The sequence below is a fragment of the Haemorhous mexicanus genome, chromosome 16 (assembly GCF_027477595.1).
Source record: "Haemorhous mexicanus isolate bHaeMex1 chromosome 16, bHaeMex1.pri, whole genome shotgun sequence".
In the NCBI taxonomy this organism is placed as follows: Eukaryota; Metazoa; Chordata; class Aves; order Passeriformes; family Fringillidae; genus Haemorhous; species Haemorhous mexicanus.
Genome location: NC_082356.1, coordinates 3,585,230 through 3,608,648, shown reverse-complemented (window position 1 = coordinate 3,608,648; position 23,419 = coordinate 3,585,230). Strand labels below are relative to the sequence as shown.

Genomic DNA, 23,419 nt, shown 5'->3' with positions numbered 1-23,419 from the left:
GAAAGGCCAGAGCCATGCCAGAGGGTCCTGGGCCCTTGGGAAGGGCAGACATGGAACCAGTCTGCAAACAGGGCAGGCAGGGGGACTGGGAGAGCCACAGCCTGGTCAGGCTCAGCAGGGAAGGGGATGTGGCAAATCCTCCTGCAGCCATTCCAGGCACTGGCAGGACAGGGCAGGGACTGCAGAACCCCTGTGGGAGGGAAAAGAAGGGGATGTTGTGTGCCCAGACTTCAGCCAGGCCTGTGACACGGTCTGCTGTGCTCTCCTCAGAGCCAGACTGGAGAGAGCTGGGCTGAAGGAGTGGAACATGGGGTGGGTGGGAATTTGGCTGAACAATGAGGGTCAAATGTCATCCATGGTACAGAGTCCTCTTGGCAGCCATGCCCTGGTGACAGCCCTCAGTCACCAGCCCTTGACCACCACTGTGGAATATTTCTATTGTCTCTACAATGGCATGAAATGCACTTTCAATTCCTTTGTGGATGCTGCCAAATTGCAGGGAGTCTCTGATTGAACTCATCTGGTTAATGGTGACTGCAAAACATAATTCGGCAAAATGACTCGGTTGGGTAAATTTGTCTTGCCATCAGGTGCCAAGCAATCCACAAGAAAGGGCAGAAAAAATTTATGCATCAGAGGAAAGGCAGTACAAAAGGGAAAAACCCAAACCCAATCAAAAAAAAAAAAAAAACCTAACCAAATCCAATCAAAAAAACCCACAGCCAGATCCACACTCAACAACACAAAAACCCCATTAAAAAAACTAACTGCAAAAAGATAAGGTCACAAACAGAAAAAAAGCAAATCCAGCAGAAAATGTTTGACCACCTTGTGGCAGGAGAGGATTCTGTATGTGTAGGTGCTGTTTTGAAGGAAAAACATCTCAAAAAAGAAATTACTTCCCTTATCCCCCCTTCTCCCCCCACTTATCTCAGTTGATTGCTTATCATGGTGTGACATGGAATGGAACATCCCTTGGGTCAGTCCAGCCCAGCTGTCCCATCCCTGTTCCCCAGGAACACCTGCCCACCCCAGGCCCACGGGTTGGGGGGTTGCAGACGCCTCATGCGGGATGAGCACTGAGACAAGGACAGGAGAACAGAACAACATTTACTCTTGTCAAGGACAGCAGAACAGAACAGCACAGCCTTGGAGAAACTGATTAAGGATGTACCTCTGGCAAACAGAAGTGACACAAAATGCAAGCAGGATACCAGCTCACCTCGGCAAGGCTGACAAAACAGAAGTTATGCAAAACAATAATACTGCCCTTACTCAAAAGGGAGATTGAAAAACAGCCACCTAAAAAAGACACTGGATGTTGAATACAGACCCCAAAGACCCATAAAAAGCTTGTGATATGGGGTGCAACTTTGTCAAAGAAACTTAAATGAAGTGGGGATAACTAATGGATACATAATCAGTGTGTGTGATAAAAACTCTGGTCATTTAATGCTCAGTGCACCCGAATGGAGGAAGGATGGCCCAAGTGACCACCATGCTGTAATAAAGAATACCTGCTTTCAAATACTCAAAACTCTGTTCAGAAGTTTGTATCCAGCAGATTTCAGTATCAGTGGTGTCCTTGACTCCATTATGCCCCACAGTTTCACAATGGCCCCTTGGTTCCATGAGGCCCTGCTATATAACAATGGACCCTTGGTTCCCTTGGGTTCTGTTCTGTCAAAGTGGCCTCCTTGGTTCTGCAGTGCCACAATGCTCTCCTTGGTTCCACAGGGCCTTGGTGTGTCACAACAGCCCCTTGGTTCCATGAACTGCCAGAGTGTCACCCTGGTCTCTGGATCTGCAGTGTCACAATGGACAATTGGTCACAAGCAGCCCTGCTGTGTCACCATGAATATTTGGTTCCATGGGACCCCACAGTGTCACAACGACCCCTTGGTTCCACGAGGTTCCACAGCATCACCATGGTCTCCTTGGCTCCGCAGTATCTCCATGGACCATTGGTTCCATCTGTCCCTGCTGTGTCACAGTGGTTCCTTGGTTCCATGAAGCCCCACTGCATAACAATGGAATCTTGGTCCCGTGAGGTTCTGTACTTGTCACAATGGTCTCCTTGGTGCTGGACTGTGACAATGTATCCCTTGGTTCCACGAGGTTCCATGATGTCACAATGGTCTCCTTGGTTCCTCAAGGCCTTGCTGTGTCACAATGGAACCATGGCTCCATGAGCTGCCATGGTGTCGCCATGGTCTCCTCGGATCCACATTGTCACAATGGACAATTGGCTCCATGGGCCCTGCTGTGTCCCAATAAACCCTTAGTGCCATGAGGTTCTGTGGTGTCACAATGCTCTGCCTGGTTCAACGAGGCCCTGGAGTGTCACAATGGCTGCTTGGTTCCATGAGCTTCCATAGCATCAACAATGGTCTCCTTGTTTCTGCAGTGTCATAACGGACCCTCGGTTCCATGAGGTCCCTAAATGTCACTGGTCTCCTGGGTTCCTTGTGGCCCTGCTGTGTCACCACGGCCCCTTGGATCCATGAGTTTCTGTACTGTCAGCAATGGTTCCTTTGTTCCAATTAGGCCCTGCTGTGTCACAATGGACCCTGGGTTCCATGAAGTTCTCCAGTGTCACAATGGCCCCTTGGATCCATGATTTCCTATAGTGTCACCATGGTCTCCTTGGGTCCACACTGCCATAATGGACCATTGTTGCAGCTGAAATAGCTGCTAATAAAGGCCAGGATAGGGAAGCAAAAAGGGCCTTTGCATGGCATCCACAGATGTTCAATTCAGCCGTGCGGTGAGATGTTCAGGGTCACAAGGCAGGGCTTCTGGGGGGAGTCCAGGTTCCTGTATCTCCAGAGGTGGGGGCTGATCAGTGCCATCGGGGCAGTACAAAGATGGGGGCCAAGGGGGGAATATGGAGGGAGTGGCTGAGGGACATAGGACAAGGGGAAGGAGCCAATGGGGTCAAACAGCTTTTGAGGGAAGCTTCTTGTGTCTCCCTAACCCAGGGAATGCCTCTCAGGGTCTCCACAGCTGCAGAGTGTCAAAATGCCACCTTGGTTCTTCTGGGCTTCTCAGGATCACAGTGGCCCCTTGGCTGCATGAGGCCCAGCTGTGTCACACTGGCCCCGTGGTTCCATGGGGCCCCACAGCGTCACAATTGTCCCCCCTTAGTTCCATGAGGCCTTGCAATGTCACAATGGACCTTTGGTTCCATGAGTCCCACATTGATCCATGAATCCTTAGTTCCATGGGGCCCTGCAGTGTCACAATGGTCCCTTGGTTCCCTGGTGCCACACAGTGCCACAATTGCCCTTTGGCCCAACAGGGCCTCATAGTGTCACAATGGACTCCTTGGTTCCATGGGGACACAAAGTGCCACAATGGCCCTTTGGTTTCACAAGGCCTCCAAGTGTGAAAATGGCCTCCATGGTTTCATGCAGCTATGCTGTGTCACAATGTCACCTGTGGTTCCATGATGCCCTGTAGTGTCCCAATGGTCTCATTGATACTGCACTATAAGAATCCCCCCTTGGTCTATTGGAGCCCCACAGTGTTCCTGTGGTGCCCTTGGTTCCATGAGGCCCCATGTGTCACAATGGCCTCCTTGGTTCTGCAGTGTCAGAATGTCCCCTTTGTGTCATGGAGCCCCACAGTCACTAGGCCACAGTCACTGTGTAACTGTGGTCCCCTTGATTCCACAAGGCCCTGCAGTGTCACAATGGCCCCTTGGTTCCAATGGGTTCTGAAGGTCCATGATGGTCTCCATGGTTCCATGAGGCCTTGCTGTGTCACAATGGCCACCTTGGTTCCATGGTGTCAGAATGGCCCCTCTGTCCCATGGAACCCCACAGTGTCACTGGGGTCCCCTTGATTCCACAAGGCCCTGCAGTATAACAACGGCCCCTTGGCTCCCATGGGTTCTGAAGGTCCATGATGGTCTCCATGGTTCCACGAGGCCTTGCTGTGTCACAATGGCCTCCTTGGTTCCATCATGTCCCATAGCAGAGCAATGGTCTCCTTGGTTCCATGGTGTCACAATGGCCCCTCTGTCCCATGGAGCCCCACAGTGTCGCTGGGGTCCCCTTGATTCCACGAGGCCCTGCAGTGTCACAATGGCCCCTTGGTTCTAATGGGTTCTGAAGGGCCATAATGGTCTCCATGGTTCCATCAGGCCCTGCAATCTCCCAATGGACCCTTGGTTCCAAGAGCCCCGCAGTGTCACAAGGCTGCCTTAGTTCCACCAGGCCCTGCAGGGTCCTAGTGGCCCCTTGGCTCCAGGAGGCAAAGCAGAACCATGATGGCCCCTTGGTTCCATGGAGCACCACGGTGTCACCATGGTCCCATTGGTTCTATGGGGCCCCACAGTGGAACAATGGACCTTTGGTTCCAAGAGGTTCCTCAGGGTCTCAGTGGCCCCTTGGCTCCATGTGGCCCCGCTGTGTCACAGTGCCAGGTGGTTCCATGAGCCCCCACAGTGTCCAAATGGTCTCCTTGGTTCTGGGAAGCCCTGCAGAGCCACAACGGACCCTTGGTTCCAGAAGGCCTTGCTGTTTCACAATGGACTTTTGGTTCCAGGAGCTCTCACACTGTCACCAATGGTCTGAGCACTGCAGTGTCACCATGGATCCTTTGTTCCATGAGGTTCCAGAGCATAAAACAATTCCCTTGATTCCAGAAGGTTCTGCAGTGTCCCAATGGACCATTGGTTCCATGCAGCCCCACACTGTCACAATGACCTCATGGCTCCATGAGCTTCCACACTGTCAGCAATGGTCTCCTTGGTTCCATGAGGCCTTGCTCTGATACAATGGACTTTTGGTTCCATGGGGTTCCACAGTGTCACAGCTGACTCCTTGGTTCTGTGAGCCTCTGCTGTCACCAAATGTCCAAAATATCAGAATAAGACACCTTAACACTAATTTGGTGTGTAAGAAAGCATCACTTATTCAGGCCTAAGGTCCAACATGGGATAACTTCTAACCTTACATGGACACGTGACTCTACCAGTGTGTTGCTTATATACAGTCACTAAATGTGAATTATAATTTACTCATTTCCATAAAACCCACCTGTTCCAGATTGCAAGGCAAGATATATTCTACTACCATCTGTATGGCAGTTGTCTGGTGTCAAGTGGGGAATTCTTCCTGTCTCTCTCCCTGAGTGATCATAATCACTCCTCCCTTGGCAGGGGACATGTGCTGGTAACAGGCTATTGAATGTCACTGCAAGGCTGATAAGAACTATAACATCCCATTGTGAGATGCTCCGCCCAGAGGGAGGAGCCAAGCATTGCTACCCAGATATAGTCTGGAGGTTCTGACACACTGTCCTGGTTTAGGGCAAATTTGGGAGAGAATTCCCAAAAAGGGCTTCTCCAAAAAACAAACCCACACGGCCCCTCCCCACAACCAGTTCGGGAAGAATTCCTCGGAGAGAAGTGGAAAGAACCTGTTTATTTGACAAGCACAGCACCCCCAACACCCAAAATGAACAATACCGGATGACACCGCTCTTTCACTGCTCTGAAAAAGATGACAAATTCAGAAAGTCTTTCCTGGGGGTGGTCGCTGTTATCTGTCCCTCTGGCACTGGGGCAGCTGCTGCACCCACAAGATGCAAACTCTCTCTCGGTGTTTCCCAGGTCCCAGTCCGGAGCAGGTTCGGCAGGTCCAAACAGGAGAGGAGAAACAATCCAGGAAGGAATTTGGACTGTTTAGCTAAATTAACTAATGAGAAGAAGGAAAAAAGCAAGAGCAAGCAAAGCAGAAGCGAAGCAGAAGCAAGAGCAAAGGCAAAAAGCAGGGCAAAAAGCAAAAAAGCAGCAGTATGTACTGGTGCTATCTGTATGTCCCGCCGAGTGGCTGATAAGAGGCCCAAAACAAAACTTTCACTCTGACAGTCTTAAAGGCACAGAACATAATATCCAGCATAAATTACACACACACGAATGGGGATAACAGTCACCCCAGGACATGTGCTGATAACAGGCTATTGAATGTCACTGCATGGCTGATAAGAGCTATAACTTCCCATTGTAAAATGCTCTGCCCAGAGGGAGGAGCCAAGCATTGCTACCCAGATATAATCTGGAGGTTCTGACACACCAGAACAGCTTCCCACTGGATTCTCAAAAGGAACAGCAGCTGCTTCTACTTCCACGGATCTGCAGAGGAAGAATACACCCTTTTTCTACAGGACCCCCCCTGCTCCAACAGAACCACACCTGACACTTCAGGAGGACTGCAGCCACTTTTCCAATTGGACTGCTACCAACACCCTGACCAACAGGGTGTCAGGATGGGTTCTGACTCTGTCAGTGTTGTTCTAGTGTATTGCATTGTTTTCTTTTATCCTTTTATCTTTTTTTCCTTCCCTATTAAAGAACTGTTATTTCCTGCTCCCATATTTTTTTGCCTGAGAGCCCCTTAATTTAAAATTCATAGTAATAAGAATGGTTGGGGGGGGTTTTCATTCTCCAGTTCAGGGGAGGCTCCTGCCTTCTTTAGCAGGCACCTGTTTTTCCAAGCCAAGACACCACCCCAAGTTCCCAGATTCAGTGCTTGTTTTCTCTATCCCTGCAGCCTTGAGCCAGATGTCTTCTTCTTCTCTTCCAACCATCCTTGCTGGGAAAGTAGCCCCTGCATGCTTTGTTCCTGTGTGAAAGTTCACAGAGAGGGTAAAAATGGAATTACCCTTTTGGTATCAACCCAAGGCTTTGTGTGGGCAGGCAGAGGCAGGCAGGAGGCAGAGCTGTCAGCTAAGGAAGGGGCCAGCCAGGTGGGGCAGCCGGGGGATGAGCACAGCCTGCAGGGACAGAGGCGCAGGGCAGGGACACCGTAGCACAGCCTGGGCTGCACAGGGCACAGGCATGGGCAGCAGCTGCCAGGCCCTGACAGAGCCAACTTGGGCAGCACTTTGGCCATGGCTGCTGGGCCTGGGCCTGAGCCAGGAGCAGGAGACAAGTGACCCTTGCAGGCCTGGGGCCTCATGGCCTCCTTGTCCCTGCTCAGCAGCCTGGCAGGGGCCGCCCCATGCTCCTGCCCTTGGCACTGCACATCCCCACATGCCAGTGCCCATCCCGGGAAGAGCCCTGAGCAAGGAGGGAGGGACAGGATCTGCCTGGCCAGGGGCTGGGGCTCAGGCCTTGGCCCTTTGCATTCCTGGAACACATCCAGCTTTGCTCAGCCCCAGAGACACCTTTGCCTTGTCTGTCCCCAGCTGGCATCACTGCCTCCAGTGTTCTGCTCTACCTGGAACCTGGGGACACTTTTTCAGAGGGACTTATTAAACTTAACGAAACTTTGGAGTTTAAATTTAACTTTGAGTTGTTGAGAAGTTTTTTGAAGACACTCTCAGGGACTGAGTCTGATGTAAACAACACCAAATCCCTGAGAGGGTCATTAAAGTCCTTATGCTGTGTCTGTGCTGCTGAGCTGGGCCAGGCTCCTGGCACAGAGACAGCTCGTGGGAAAACAAGAGCTTTAAAAAGACATTTCTCCTGAGGAGCAGCTCCTCTCCCAGCCCAGCAGGGCTGAGGGCACTGCCTGCAAGTACCTGTCAGCAGTGAAGCAGACAGAGGCTCAAAGCAGCTGGAAGGACAATTCTGAGTCATTCATGGATAAATCTTCAGCACTTTTGACACAGTCTCTGGGTGCGGGGATCTCCTGAAGCTGACCCAGGACAGGACTGATGTGACTGTAAGGATGGCTCTGCTGCTGTTTCTGCTTTGGGGGAGGATGTGCTGCAGAGCAGGGCTGCCCTGGGCACTGTCAGAGGGACAGGGCAGGACAGCTCCTGCTGCCAGGGATGGCTGCAGGGGGTGAAGCTGGGGCTGCAGCCAGGGCTGCCCAGGGCTGTCCTGCAGAGCAGGTCCTGCAGCCCTCAGGGCTCTTGGCCAGCCCAGGCCATGTGCCACCTGCCAGGGGCAGCTCTCAGCCTGCCTGGCAGCTCCATATGGATGGTGGAGGGCAGCTGTGGGTGCAAGGAGTGACTCCTGCCAGGGCAGGTCCTGCTGCTGTGGAGAGGGTGCTGTGTGGGCCAGGGCTGCTCAGAGCTCCAGCTCATGCCCAGCTCATTTCTGAGGGGACTTTTCATGAGCACATTCAGGGCAGGAGTTTCCTGCTTGGTGATGCATTGTTCACAGGGGTCTTAGGATGAGGGAAGAGACGAGAATCTTGACTCTATGTTTCAGAAGGCTTGGTTTATTATTTTATGATATGTAATATATTAAAACTATACTAAAAGAATAGAAGAAAGGATTTCATCTGAAGGCTTAGCTAAGAATAGAAAAGGAATGAAGAACAAAGGCTTGTGTCTGACCGAGACAATCTGGGCACGTGGACTGTGATTGGCTAATAATTAGAAACAACCAGACGAGACCAATCACAAATCCACCTGTTGCTTTCCACAGCAGCAGATAAGAATTGTTTGCATTTTTTTCTTGAGGCCTCTCAGCTTCTCATGAGGGAAAAATCCTAAGGAAAGGATTTTTTATAGAACATGTCGGTGACAGCTTGGGTCTCAGCTTTTCTGAATCTGTGCTCCCACTTTTCCCTGGCTCAGTTTGGCGGCAATGGAAACTCATCTGTGCAGGGCAGAGCAGGGGCTGAGGCTCTTAAACCACCACACTGAGGATTCCTGGGGACCTCAGCAAGTGCCTGCACCTGCCCAGCCTCCAGATCCATCCAGCATAACCTTTCCATGGTGCCCAGGCTAGGGGAGCTGTTCTTTCATCCCTGCAGCCCCGAGCAGCTGCAGGGCAGGGCTGGCCCAGGGGCTGGGCTGGGCTCTGGCAGCTCTGGCAGGGAAGGAGCCCGGGGCCACAGGAGCAGCTCGGGCTGGGACAGCTCCAGCAGCAGAGCCGTGGGCAGGGAGGGAGGGAGGCAGTGCTGAGGGAAGCCCTGCTGCAGGGCAGATGTGGCACCTGCTGGCCCTGCCCTGCAGGGCAGACACTGCCCTGAGCAGCACAGCTCTTGTGTCCCCTCCCAGCCAGCACAGCCCTCAGCCCGGGAGCTCGGGGCCCTCAGTCCCTCCTGGGCCAGCAGAGCAGCTCCAGAGATGAAGGGCATCTCTCTGGCCATGTGCCCATTCCCTGCTGACCAGGGCCTGAGGGCCACTGTCCTGCCCTGCTGCTGCCTGGCAGGGGCTGGGCAGGGCTGGGCAGGGAAAGGCTTTTCCTCAGGCCCAGCTCTCTCCCTCTCCTGGCCTTGCCCAGGTGCTCCTGGCAGTGCTGAGGGGCTCTCTGGAATGGCAGTTCCAGCTGCAGGGTCAGGCCCAGCCCTTGGGCTCCTCCTGTGCAGGCTGAGCACAGCAATGGGGTGTCCCAGCTCCCTGTGCCCGGGGAGCTCTGGGCAGGGCAGCCTGGGGGCTGGCAATGGGCCCACTCTCCTGACTATGGGAAAGGCAGGAGCCAATTTGTGTGCCAGGGATCCCTCTGCTCCCAGCTGTGTCTCCTACCTTTCCAGAGTAGCACAGGAGTGGATTTCAGAAAGGTGCAAGTCCAGGGGAGCTGGAAAAGGTCACCTGGACAGAGCAGCTCCCCTCAGTCAGCACTAAGCCTCAGACAATCCTCCTGCCTCTCTGGACTCTCTGTTCTTTCACATTGCAGCAGAATCTCTCATTCTGCCTCCTGCAATACCCATCCCTTCACCCAGGCAGCTCTTCTGCCTTAGTGGAACATTCTTTATCCATGTCCCAACACCAGGACTGGCCCCTGCCCTCACTGTTCCCCTGCACTGACTGGGGGCCAGGGCTGACTCCCAGCTGTCCTGCAGGCCAAGCTCCTCACACAACATTGGCCAGCAGCAATCAGGGTTCCAGCAACCAAGGTGAAGGAAGTTCCCCTAGACATAGACAGGGGAGGTGTTTGGTGGCAGGAAAGGGTCTGTGAGAAAGGGCTTTGACTTTTCTGTGAGAAATCTCCCCTCCATTGCCCTTTCTTTGCTCCTTTTGTAGGTTGAAATGTGCAGACACAGCAAATGTCCAACAGCAGCTCCATCAGCCACTTCCTCCTGCTGGCACTGGCAGACACGCAGCAGCTGCAGCTCCTGCACTTCTGCCTCTTGCTGGGCATCTCCCTGGCTGCCCTCCTGGGCAACGGCCTCATCATCAGCGCCGTAGCCTGTGGCCACCACCTGCACACGCCCATGTTCTTCTTCCTGCTCAACCTGGCCCTCAGCGACCTGGGCTCCATCTGCACCACTGTCCCCAAAGCCATGCACAATTCCCTCTGGGACACCAGGACCATCTCCTACTCAGGATGTGCTGCACAGGTGTTTTTCTTTTCCTTTTTCATGTCAGCAGATTTTGCACTTCTCACTGTCATGTGCTACGACCGCTACGTGTCCATCTGCAAACCCCTGCACTACGGGACCCTCCTGGGCAGCAGAGCTTGTGCCCACATGGCAGCAGCTGCCTGGGCCAGTGCCTTTCTCAATGCTCTGCTGCACACAGCCAATACATTTTCCCTGCCCCTGTGCCATGGCAATGCCCTGGGCCAGTTCTTCTGTGAAATCCCACACATCCTCAAGCTCTCCTGCTCACACTCCAAACTCAGGGAACTTGGGCTCATTGTGCTTAGTGCTCTTCTATATTTTAGTTGTTTTGTGTTCATTGTTTTCTCCTATGTGCAGATCTTCAGGGCTGTGCTGAGGATCCCCTCTGAGCAGGGACGGCACAAAGCCTTTTCCACCTGCCTCCCTCACCTGGCCGTGGTCTCCCTGTTCCTCAGCACTATCATGTTTGCTCACCTGAAGCCCCCCTCCGTCTCCTCCCCATCCCTGGATCTGTCAGTGTCAGTTCTGTACTCGGTGGTGCCTCCAGCCCTGAACCCCCTCATCTACAGCCTGAGGAACCAGGAGCTCAAGGCTGCAGTGTGGAGACTGATGAGTGGACAATTTCAGAAACACTAAGCTGCTGACCAGTTTCTGCAAGTCACTTGTAATACATTTTGTCTTTGATAATACTTGGGTTTTGTATTTGATTTGTTCTTTTCTTTCCTATGTCTTAGGTTTTTAATATTGTCCAAAAGAAATGCATTTGCTTGTGCCCCTTTTAATTTTGTTTCTCTCCACCTTTGCTGTGGCCCCAGAGTGTGCCCATGAGGAGCTGTGCCCTCAGTGGTTTTAAGTGACCTAAAGCATCTCCCAGCCAAGTTATTCCTGGCAATTCCCCTTTTATTGCCTTCTATGGAGCTGCAGCAGCAACGTCTGTGTGCAGAGCTGGGGGCAGGTTAGGGGCAGCACAGCAGCTCGGCTCCTGCTGGCCACACCATTCCTGATCCAGGCCTGGAGCCACTGGCCTTCTTGCCCACCTGGGCACACTGCTGGCTCATGTCCAGCCTGCTGTCCATCAGTGCCCCCAGGTCCCTTTCTGCCTGGCCACTGTCCAGCCACTCTGTCCCCAGCCTGTAGCACTGCAGGGGTTGTTGTGGCCAAAGTGCAGGACCCAGCCCTTGGTCTTGTTCAACCTCACCTTGTAGGATTTGGGCCCTGGATCCAGCCTGTCCAGGTCCCTCTGCAGAGCCCTCCTACCTTCCAGCAGATCCACACTCATGCCCAGCTTGGTGTCATCTGCAGATTTGCTGATGGTGAACTCAATCCCCTCATGCAGATCATATGTTAAGATATTAAAAGGCTTCTAATTCCTGTTTTAAAGGGTGTATTTTATTGCTGTTCTCTTTCGAGCAGAGGTGATTGCAGCATTCTGTGATTGATATTGATCCAGGGTCTCTCCTCTGGAAGTATGGCCTGCTCAGACAAGCTGTGCCTTGAGCTCTGACCCATTGTGGACAACTGTGGAAAACGCCCCATGGATCCCCTGATGGGGAGATCCCTAAAAATTTCTGTGCCAGGACTGAGAGACAAATGGGACTTTGGTTCGGTTTTTTTGTATTGTATTTTCAGGGAGACCTGGTGAAGGCAGGAATGATGCATCTGACTTCATGTTCTCAGAAGGCTAAATTATTACTTTATAATACTATATTATAATAAACTATACTATACTATACTATACTATACTATATGCTGACAGTGTCCTCTGGGCTCCAGCAGGCTGCTCTGTGCTGTGAAGACTTCTGGACATCTTGTCCGGGAGACTTTTCAAAAGGTTCCTCTGTGGTCAGCCTTGGCTGTAAACTCTGTCTGAATCAGGGTCTTCAGCCCTCCAGCTCCTGGCTAGAAGCCACTTCTGCAGTCACTTGTGTAGTGACCATCAATGCCACACACTCGGGGTTTACCCAAATGTAGCAATGCTCCTCTGGGGTCTCACCAAATGAGGAATTGTTCTTCACTCAGGGTCAGCAAATTGTGCAAATTTTTCACCACTCGGGGTCCAATTGTGGTGGTTTCTTCACTCACTCGGGGTCACCATTTGTGATGGTTCTTTCCTCGGGGTCACCATTTGTGACCGTGTTCGCAGGGGTCTTAGGATGAGGGAAGAGACGAGAAAGTTGACTCCATGTTTCAGAAGGCTTGATTTATTATTTTATGATATATATTATGTTAAAAGCTATACTAAAAGAATAGAAGAAAGGATTTCACCAGAAGGCTTAGCTAAGAATAGAAAAGGAATGAATAACAAAGGCTTGTCTCTGACCAAGACAGTCTGGACAGCTGGACTGCGATTGGCCATTAATTGGAAACAACCACATGAGACCAGTCACAAATCCACCTGTTGCATTCCACTGAAGCAGATAATCATTGTTTACATTTTGTTCCTGAGGCCTCTCAGCTTCTCAGGAGGAAAAATCCTAAGGAAAGGATTTTCAGAAAATATCATGGCTACAGTCCATTGTTACAGTCCATAACCAAGGAGACCATTGTGACAGTACAGAACCTCGCGGGACCAAGATTCCATTGTGATACAGTGGGGCTTCATGGAACCAAGGAACCACTGTGACACAGCAGGGCCAGATGGAACCAATGGTCCATAGAGATACTGCGGAGCCAAGGAGACCATGGTGATGCTGTGGAACCTCGTGGAACCAAGGGGCCGTTGTGACACTGTGGGGTCCCATGGAACCAAATATTCATGGTGACACAGCAGGGCTGCTTGTGACCAATTGTCCATTGTGACACTGCAGATCCAGAGACCAGGGTGACACTCTGGCAGTTCATAGAACCAAGGGGCTGTTGTGACACACCAAGGCCCTGTGGAACCAAGGAAAGCTTTGTGGCACTGCAGAACCAAGGAGGCCATTTTGACAGAACAGAACCCAAGGGAACCAAGGGTCCATTGTTATACAGCAGGGCCTCATGGAACCAAGGGGCCCCTGTGAAACTGTGGGGCATAATGGAATCAAGGACACCACTGATACTGAGATCCACTGGAAAGGAACTTCTGAACAGAGTTTTGAGTATTTGAAAGCAGGTATTCTTTATTACAGCATGGTGGTCACTTGGGCCATCCTTCCTCCATTCGAGTGCATTAAGCATTAAATGAACAGTTTTTATCACACACACTGATTATGTATCCATTAACCATCCCCTATTCCTTTGAGTTTATTGACATAGTTGCATCCCTTATCACAAATCCTTACATGGTTCTTTAGGTTTTTTCCTCAACATCCAGTGTCCTTTTTAGGTGGCTGTTCTTCAACCCCCCCTTTTGAGTAAGAGCAGTATTATTGTTTTCCATAACTTCTGTTTTGTCAGCCTTGCCGAGGTGAGCTGGTATCCTGCTTGCATTTTGTGTGACTTCTGTTTGCCAGAGGTACATCCTTAATCAGTTTCTCCAAGGCTGTGCTGTTCTGTTCTGCTGTCCTTGACAAGAGTAAATGTTGTTCTCTTCTCCTGTCCTTGTCTCAGTGCTCGCCCCGCATGAGGCGTCTGCAACCCCCCAACCCATGGGCCTGGGGTGGGCAAGTGTTCCTGGGAACAGGGATGGGACAGCTGAGCTGGACTGACCCAAGGGATGTTCCATTCCATGTCACACCATGATCAGCAATCACCTGAGAGAAGTGGGGGGCAAGGGGTGTAGGGGATTCATTTCTTTTTTAAGACATTTTTCTTTCAAAACAGCACCTGCACATACAGAATATTCCCCTGCCACAAGGTGGTCAAACATTTTCTGCTGATAGGAAATTTCCTGTGGATTTGCTTTACTTCTGTTTGTGGCCTTTTTATTTTATGGTTGGTTTGTTTGTGGGGTTTTTGTGTTGTTGTGGGTGGGTGGTGCTTTGGTTTTTTTGATTGTGTTTAGTTGGGGTTTTTTTTTGGTTGGGTTTGGGTTTTTCTCTATTAAACTGCCTTTCTTCTGATGCATAAGGTTTTTCTGCCCTTTCTTGTGCCTTGCTTGGCGCCTGATGGCAAGACAAATTTACCCAACCCAGTCATTTTGCCCAATTACGTTTTGCAGTCACCATTAACCAGATGAGTTCAATCAGAGACTCCCTGCAATTTGGCAGCATCCACAAAGGAATTGAAAGTGCATTTCATGCCATTTTAGAGACAATAGAAATATTCCACAGTGGTGGTCAAGGGCTGGTCACTGAGGGCTGTCACCAGGGCATGGCTGCCAAGAGGACTCTGTACCATGGATGACATTTGACCCTCACTGCTGAGCCAAATTCCCACTCACCCCATGTTCCACTCCTTCAGCCCAGCTCTCTCCAGTCTGGCTCTGAGGAGAGCACAGCAGACCCTGTCCCTGGCCTGGCTGAAGTCTGGGCACACAACATCCCCTTCTTTTCCCTCCCACGGGGGTTCTGCAGTCCCTGCCCTGTCCTGCCAGTGCCTGGAATGGCTGCAGGAGGATTTGCCACATCCCCTTCCCTGCTGAGCCTGACCAGGCTGTGGCTCTCCCAGTCCCCCTCCCTGCCCTGTTTGCAGACTGGTCCCATGTCTGCCCTTCCCAAGGGCCCAGGACCCTCTGGCATGGCTCTGGCCATTCCAAGGGGTTTGAGAGAGGTCCCACAGGGACACTGCCCAGCCTTCTCAACATTGCTGACACCAAAGGCCTTTTCCACATCCCTCACTTCCAGGTCAGTGCCCAGAACACAGCACAGCCCTGTCCAGGTCCTTGGGGTGGTTCAAAAGGGAGGCGGCTCTGATTTCTCCCCACAGACTCTCACTCTATCCAGTGTCTCTCTGTGCAGTCCATGGCTGCCCTGAGCATTTTTCCTGAAGCCTCCCTGCCCTGGATATTTCTCTCTATGCAATCCTCACCACAGCCCAGCAAAGAATTCAGGTGTTTTCCCAGAGGACGTTACTCTCAGAGTGAAGTGGCCTCAAGGCACTGTTTGTGCCACTGGAATTGTGCCACCCCCGGGTGCTGCTGATGGTGTCTGTGCTCACTGGGGTTCATCTCCCCACACACACACGATGCACTGCTGAGATCTCCTCAGTACAGAGCAGACATGGCCAGCTGGCCTGGTCACTTGGTGTCCCTCCGTGCAGGGACAAACAACCTCCTGCAGGTGGGGAGAGGCCAGTGCTGGCAATGGTGGTTGCAGGGGCTGCTGTGGGACAATTGTCCCGGGGCACCTTCCCAGGCTGTCCCCAGAACAAAGACACAGCCCAGGCCCTGCTCTGCTGCTCCCTCAGGTCCATGCCAGGAGCTCTGGCTGTGCCAGGACACTGCTGTCAGCCCCCCCTGCACACTCCCCTCTGCCCCAGGCACTGGGCTTTGCTGTGCCAGGGCATTCCTGGGGCACACTGCTGACAGCAGCTCTGGAGGAGAGCAAAGCCTCCCTGCCCTGCCTCAGGAGATGCCCTTGGCTGATGGAGCTGCTGTGCTGGAGCCCAGCTGTGTCCCAGCAGTGCCCATGGCCTGTCCCTGCCTGTGGCCACAGCAGGGACACACTGCAGGACAGTGACCAAGCTGTCAGAGCACTCCGGCCTTACAGCCACAGCAGGGCTGGGAAGGAGAGGCTGGACCTGGGCAGGGCAGATGTGGGAAGAGCCAGGGCCATTGTCCCTGTCTGTGCTGCTGTGCTGGGAGTCTCTTCCCTCCACCTCTGCTCGCAGGCACTGCCCCTGCAGGGACAGAGAAGGGCTCAGGAAGAATCCTGGACACACAGGTCAGGGTAACCACTTGTTTTTATTTAAATGCCAAGGGAAAAAGCCTCTTGCAAGTCTTTGTATTTCAAAAGAAAGATAGCTATTAATGTAGAAATGCTAAGAGAAATACTACAGCATTTTGTAAAAAACACAACAATGGACTTCTCTTGTGGAATTGCAAGGCCCCATGGAATCATGGAGACCATGGTGACACTGTGTGGCCCCATGGAACCAAAGGGCCACCGTGACCCTGCAGGGCCTCATGGAAGCACGGGGCCATTGTGACACTGCAGAAGCAAGGAGAACATTGTGACGCTGCAGGGCCTTGTGGAACCAAGGGGATATGGAACAGATCTGGCTGGTTTGGCCTCCCAGAGCCCACCTAACAGGTCCAGCTGATCCTGGCATGCTGATGGCTGCCTCTCATCAGCCCCTGGAGCACTGGGGCTCTGTGCTTTCCCTCCGATGGAAAAAGAACTATCCATCTTTTCATTTGCCCACGGCCAAATTTGATACTCCCCCTGAAAAATTCCCTGTATGCAAGGGTTTCTCCCAGACAAAAGCTGCCAGGACAGAGAGCTCCGGCTGGCCTTGGCCTCTGGTGGTCACCTCTTATCTCAAGGCAGTCCTGAGGAAAGTATTTGTACAGGTTTGACTGCTGGAACATCAATGAGTCTCTCATCCTCCAAAAAACTCAGATGCTCTTCTGATCATATGTGTCTTTTTTCCTCATTGTGTATTATGCTTGAAATATTATTTTCAGCTACATAGCATTATTCTTCTCACTCTACCAGTGTTATCTGACACAAAACACCTCCTCTACATATGGATCCTGGTCATCTGTATGAGCAAAAACAAGAAAGAATGCAGCAGGAATGATTTGTCTCTGCTCCCATCTGTCCCATCTCCTCTGGAGCTGGAGGTGCAGCCCCAGCACTTGGCAGGGCTCAAGGGCTCACAGGCTCAGCTCCCACACAGAGAACTTGCAGACCCTGGGCTGCTCTTCTTGGCCCCTGCACGCTCAGCCAGGCTGAGATGGACACTGATGGTTTCTGGGCCAGGCTCTCTGAGTCCAGCCCAGCTCCCTGCAAGCTCTCCCAGCTGCCCTGAGCTCTGGGCAGCACCAAGGGCCTCTCCCCAGCCCAGCCCAGCCGGCTCTGGCCCCACAGCTCTGCTCAGGCCAGGCTGCTCTGGGCACAGCCCCACGGCCTCAGCCCCTGGCAAGGGCACAGCAGCAGCTGCAGCTCCCACAGGACTCAGCCCCACCATGGGGGAACGTGCCTGGCCAAGGGAAAGGAGGCTGCCTGGGTGCCCTGCTCTCCTCTGCAGGAGATCCTGAGAGCTCTGCAGCCCCTGCTGCCATCCCATCTGCCCAGGGCAGCACAAGAGCCCCGGCCTTGGGGCCCTCCAGAGCTGCTCCTGCTCCAGGCCCAGGGCCCATCCCAAAGCTGGGGCATCTACAAAGCTGTGCCCATTTCTGTTCATTGCTGTTCTGATGAGGATGGATCCTCAGTACCTTGGAGGTTGGTGATGAATTTTAGTTTTCCAGAGGCCTCTTCTTTCTTCAGCTCTTCAGTTGAGAAATTCAGTGAGAAAGGCTCATTCCCATTTGTTCAAAACACCCAAAGAAGACAAGCCCATAGGAAGAATTCAAGTCTTCAATTCTTCTGTGGTTAATTAGAAAGATTTCAGAAATGTATGCAAATGAACATATTAGATTGAAAACAATAAAGAGAGAATTATTTTGTGCTGTTTAGTTCAGGTTAGTTTTCTTTTTTTATATAGCTATCAGCAATTCCCAGTTGATATTGACCCCCAGCACCTCCTAATGCATTCTGAACAGATATGAAAATCAAGACCCTTCGTGGCTGACAATCAGTCAGACTTTGTCCCTACCCCCACCCTACCATTTCCCCCATCCAACCCCTGGAACTCCTATGGATCAGGAATGGTGTGGCCAGCAGGAGCAGGGCAGTGATTCTTCCCCTGCACTCGGCACTGGTGAGGCCACACCTCGAGTGCTGTGTCCAGTTCTGGGCCCCCAATTTAGGAAGGCCATGGAGCGGCTGGAGCATGTCCAGAGAAGGGCAACAAGGCTGGGGAGGGATCTAGAATACAAGTCTTGTGAGAAGCAGCTGAGGGAGTGGGGTTGTTTGTCCTGGAGAAGAGGAGGCTCAGGGGAGACCTCATCACTCTCTACAACTCCCTGACAGGAGGGTGCAGCCAGGGGCGGTTGGGCTCTTCTCCCAGGGAACAGTGACAGGACAAGAGGACACAGCCTTAAGCTGTGCCATGGGAGGTTTAAGCTGGACATTAGGAACAGGTTCTTCACAGAAAGGGTGACTGGGCAGAAGAATGGGCTGCCCAGGGAGGTGGTGGAGTCACTGTCCCTGGAGGTGTTTAAGCAAAGACTGGATGTGGCACTCGGTGCCATGGTTGGGGTGACAAGGAGGTGTTGGGGCACAGGTTGGACGTGGTGATTTCCAAGGTTTTTTTCCAACCTGGTTAATTCTGTGATTCTGTGATGACTAAGACCCTGCAGGGCCCTGGGGAAGCAAGGGCCCACTGTGACACTGCAGGGCCCCATGGAACCAAGGGGCCAGTGTTGCTCTGCAGGGACTCATGGAATGAAGGAAACATGTTTGACACCGTGGTGGCCCTTGGGACCAAGAGGCCCCTGTGACACCTGGAACCAAGGAGAGCATTGCTGCACTGTGAGACCTCAAGGAACCAAGGATCCATTGTGGCACTAAAGGGCCTTGGGGGACCACGGCGCCATTGTGACACTGTGGGGCTCAAGGATGCAAGTAACTTTTTATCACTAATGGGTCCCATGGAAGAAAGGGGCCTTGGTGACACTCAAGAGCCTCGTGGAACCATGGTGACCAAGTTGGCTGTGAGTTTGGATCTCCTGGAGGGTAGAAGGGCATTGCAGAGGGACCTGGACAGGCTGGATCGAGGGACCAAATCCAACAAGGTGAGGTTGAACAAGACAAAGTGCTGGGCCCTGCACTTTGGCCAAAAACAACCCCTGTGGTGGTACAGACTGGGGACAGAGTGGATGGACAGCAGTCAGGCAGAAAGGGACCTGGGGGATCAGCCCCTGCTTTGCTGCTCCTTCCTCTCTCCCCAGGGCCCTTGCAGAGCACCAGCCATGCTGTTTGCCCCCAGCCTGCCCACGGCCACCCTGGGGCTGCTCACGGGGCTTTTCTGTGCTGTGCATTGGCCTGGGTGTTTTCTTGAGAGGGCCTGGGCAAGGAGCCTGGAGCCCCCAGGGCCTGGCCTGAGCTGTCAGCGCTGCCCCAGCAGTGCCCATGGCCTGTCCCTGCTGCAGCCCTGGCACTGCCACCCCCAGGGCTGTGCCCGGCCCCGAGAGCACTCAGGCCCTACAGCAACACCAGGGCCACCAGGGCAGCGGGGCAGGGCCACGGGAGCAGCACTGGCAACAGCAAGGGCTGCTGCTGCTGGGCACAGCTGCTGGGCCAGCACTGATCTGCCCCAAGCTCTGCACACAGACATTGCTGCTGCAGCTCCAGAGGAAGCAACAAAAGGGGCATCTGGTGAAAACTTGGCTGGGAGTTTTTTTGGTTCCTTTAAAGCCCCCAAGAGCACAGCTCCTCATTGTCATAGTTTGGGGCCACAGTGAAGGTGGAGAAAAACAAAATGAAAAATGGTACAAACAATTACAATTGTTTGTGGACAATACTAAAAAATCAAAATAGAAGAATGAAAAAAATAAACCAACCACCAAAGCCAAGAAGATTGATCAAAGATGACTTTTATTATATGTATTTTGCAGAAATTGGCCAGAAGATTAATGTTTCTGAAATTGTCCACTCATCAGTCTCCACACTGCAGCCTTGAGCTCCTGGTTCCTCAGGCTGTAGATGAGGGGGTTCAGGGCTGGAGGCACCACCGAGTACAGAACTGACACTGCCAGATCCAGGGATGGGGAGGAGATGGAGGGGGGCTTCAGGTAGGCAAAAATGACAGTGCTGAGGAACAGGGAGACCACGGCCAGGTGAGGGAGGCAGGTGGAAAAGGCTTTGTGCCATCCCTGCTCAGAGAGGATCCTCAGCACAGTCCTGAAGATCTGCACATAGGAGAAAACAATGAACACAAAACAACCAGATGCTAAAGAGGCACCATTTACAATGAGCCCAAGTTCCCTGAGGTAGGATTTGGAGCAGGAGAGCTTGAGGATCTGTGGGATTTCACAGAAGAATTGGCCCAGGGCATTGCCACGGCACAGGGGCAGGGAAAATGTATTGGCTGTGTGTAGCAGAGCATTGAGAAAGCCTCTGGCCCAGGCAGCTGCTGCCATGTGGGCACAAGCTCTGCTGCCCAGGAGGGTCCCGTAGTGCAGGGGTTTGCAGATGGACACGTAGCGGTCGTAGCACATGATGGTCAGGAGGGAAAACTCTGTTGCAGTGAAAAAGAGAAACAGAAATACCTGTGCAGCACATCCTGAGTAGGAGATGGTCCTGGTGTCCCAGAGGGAATTGTGCATGGCTTTGGGGACAGTGGTGCAGATGGAGCCCAGGTCGCTGAGGGCCAGGTTGAGCAGGAAGAAGAACATGGGCGTGTGCAGGTGGTGGCCGCAGGCTACGGCGCTGATGATGAGGCCGTTGCCCAGGAGGGCAGCCAGGGAGATGCCCAGCAAGAGGCAGAAGTGCAGGAGCTGCAGCTGCCGTGTGTCTGCCAGTGCCAGCAGGAGGAAGTGGCTGATGGAGCTGCTGTTGGACATTTGCTGTCTCTGGCCATGGGGAGCTGTTCAAGGAGGAGACAGTGACAAGTCAGGGCAGACTTTCCTGAGCAATGTCCAAGCCCTTTCTCCCAGCCCTGTCCCTGCCTGTCTGTTCTACCCAATTTTCCTTTTCTCAGAGCCCTTCCCTTCAGCCCTGTGCCAGGAGCTCTGCTGGGATCTGGCCCTGTTGCTGTGATGAGCAGGGGCTCTGTCCATGGACACCGAGGGGTCAGCTCTGCTCTGCAGCAGTGGGGTCATGGGAATGGGGACAGGGGCCAGTCCTGGGGTTGGATTCCATCAGCCCAAACTGCTCCTGAGGCTGAGTGTGGGAATCCACAAAATCAGAGGGTTTTGGGAAAGCTGCAAAAGGCAGGCCTCAGAGACAGCAGAACTGTGATTAGAGCTAAGCAGTAGCCATGAGATAGGGCAGCAGAAAAATTATTTAAAAAGTAGAAAAGCAAGGACGAGTAGAACAATGGTCTACAATGGTGTATTAACGCTTGTCTAGGATAACTTCCTAAGCTGCAGAAAAGTTTGTCTAGCAAGATATTAGGAAGTTTGAAGCTTAATAATGGAGCTCTGTGCATTGTGTTTTAAGGCTTACAAGCAGGCATTGTATTAGAAATAAGCAAGTATTGTTTTAAGCAAAGGTACGTGTGCTTATAGTGGTTGGATGGAACCACTGTCAATATGCCTCTGCTTTGTGTGATTGGTCAAAAAAGTTATAAAGTAATTTGTAACTATAAGTTCTTTGTCTGCTGCCTGGGATGTGAGCTGCTGGCATCTTCCCATTGTCATAACCATGTAATGAGGCTGATGCTGAAAACTAAAACAGCTCAAGGCACGTTCCACAGCAGTCCCGTCCCGTTCGTGCTCTGTACATAGCCCCCGGCCGGCGATAGCTGAGGAGCTTGGCAGCACCTCCTGTCCCAGGGCTAAGGAGCCATGATGGCCAAAGGCAGTTTGAGAGGGTTTCCTGCTGTGCCCAGGGACAGCAGAGAAAAATGTGCAATGCAAGAGTCTTGGCTGTAGTGAAGGGTGAGGGGAGCTGCTCTGTCGCTTCATCTGTCCCCAGCTGCCTTTTCTGAGATGGAGGGCAGTCCCTGTGTACCCCTGGAAATCAGCCTGACACAGCTGAGAGCAGAGGGACCCAGAGCAGAGCAAACTGGCTCAGCCTTTCTCAGGGTCTCAGCCCCACTCTGGCCAAGGACTGTCCCCCAGTGTCCCCTGGAGGCAGCTGACAGCTTGGATGACATCCCGAGGACACACTAAAGGCTCCTGTCCAGGGCACTCCTTGAGGAGAGTGGGCTCATTGCCAGCCCCCAGGCTGCCCTGCCCAGAGCTCCCCGGGCACAGGGAGCTGGGACACCCCAATGCTGTGCTCAGCCTGCACAGGAGGAGCCCAAGGGCTGGGCCTGACCCTGCAGCTGGAGCTGCCATTCCAGAGAGCCCCTCAGCACTGCCAGGAGCACCTGGGCAAGGCAAGGAGAGGGAGAGAGCTGGGCCTGAGGAAAAGCCTTTCCCTGCCCAGCCCTGCCCAGCCCCTGCCAGGCAGCAGCAGGGCAGGACAGTGGCCCTCAGGCCCTGGTCAGCAGGGAATGGGCACATGGCCAGAGAGATGCCCTTCATCTCTGGAGCTGCTCTGCTGGCCCAGGAGGGACTGAGGGCCCCGAGCCCCCGGGCTGAGGGCTGTGCTGGCTGGGAGGGGACACAAGAGCTGTGCTGCTCAGGGCAGTGTCTGCCCTGCAGGGCAGGGCCAGCAGGTGCCACATCTGCCCTGCAGCAGGGCTTCCCTCAGCACTGCCTCCCTCCCTCCCTGCCCACGGCTCTGCTGCTGGAGCTGTCCCAGCCCGAGCTGCTCCTGTGGCCCCGGGCTCCTTCCCTGCCAGAGCTGCCAGAGCCCAGCCCAGCCCCTGGGCCAGCCCTGCCCTGCAGCTGCTCGGGGATGCAGGGATGAAAGAACAGCTCCCCCAGCCTGGGCACCATGGAAAGGTGATGCTGGATGGATCTGGAGGCTGGGCAGGTGCAGGCACTTGCTGAGGTCCCCAGGAATCCTCAGTGTGGTGGTTTAAGAGCCTCAGCCCCTGCTCTGCCCTGCACAGCTGAGTTTTCATTGCCACCAAGCTGAGCCAGGGAAAAGTGAGGGCACAGATTCAGGAGAGCAGACAGGGAAGCAGGAAAATACAGCCCTGATTGAGCTCCTGAAAAGTCCCCTCAGAAATGAGCTGGGTATGAGCTGGAGCTCTGAGCAGCCCTGCCCCACACAGCACCCTCTCCACAGTGGCAGGACCTGCCCTGGCAGGAGTCACTCCTTGCACCCACAGCTGCCCTGCACCATCCATGGGGAGCTGCCAGGCAGGCTGAGAGCTGCCCCTGGCAGGTGGCACATGCCCGGGGCTGGCCAGGAGCCCTGAGGGCTGCAGGACCTGCTCTGCAGGACAGCCCTGGGCAGCCCTGGCTGCAGCCCCAGCTTCACCCCCTGCAGCCATCCCTGGCAGCAGGAGCCGTCCTGCCCTGTCCCTCTGACGGTGCCCAGGGCAGCAATGCTCTGCAGCACATCCTCCCCCAAAGCAGAAACAGCACCAGAGCCATCCTTACAGTCACATCAGTCCTGTCCTGGGTCAGCTTCAGGAGATCCCTGCAGCCAGAGACTGACTGTGTCAGAAGTAGTGAAGATGTCTCCAAGAATGAGCTC

General features: G+C 53.2%; 3 protein-coding genes across 3 annotated transcripts in view; 1 reads left to right on the top strand and 2 right to left on the bottom strand.

Annotated features, from left to right (window-relative positions):
* LOC132334576 (serine/threonine-protein kinase pim-1-like) overlaps positions 1 to 23,419 on the bottom strand; it is a 160,764-nt gene that overhangs the window by 20,205 nt on the left and 117,140 nt on the right. The gene's annotated exons all lie outside the window — the stretch shown is intronic.
* On the top strand, positions 9,957 to 10,889 carry LOC132334681 (olfactory receptor 14A16-like). Its single transcript, XM_059860772.1, has one exon. The coding sequence runs from the start codon at positions 9,957 to 9,959 to the stop codon at positions 10,887 to 10,889; it is 933 nt and encodes a 310-aa protein (XP_059716755.1).
* LOC132334918 (olfactory receptor 14C36-like) lies at positions 19,787 to 20,744 on the bottom strand. Its single transcript, XM_059861042.1, has one exon. It carries the CDS (start codon positions 20,722 to 20,724, stop codon positions 19,792 to 19,794), a length of 933 nt encoding a protein of 310 aa, XP_059717025.1. The 5' UTR covers positions 20,725 to 20,744; the 3' UTR covers positions 19,787 to 19,791.

Bases quoted from the DNA above. Each gene is read 5' to 3' on its own strand.
- LOC132334681 (XM_059860772.1), top strand. From the start codon at position 9,957: ATGTCCAACAGCAGCTCCATCAGCCACTTCCTCCTGCTGGCACTGGCA.
- LOC132334918 (XM_059861042.1), bottom strand. From the start codon at position 20,724: ATGTCCAACAGCAGCTCCATCAGCCACTTCCTCCTGCTGGCACTGGCA.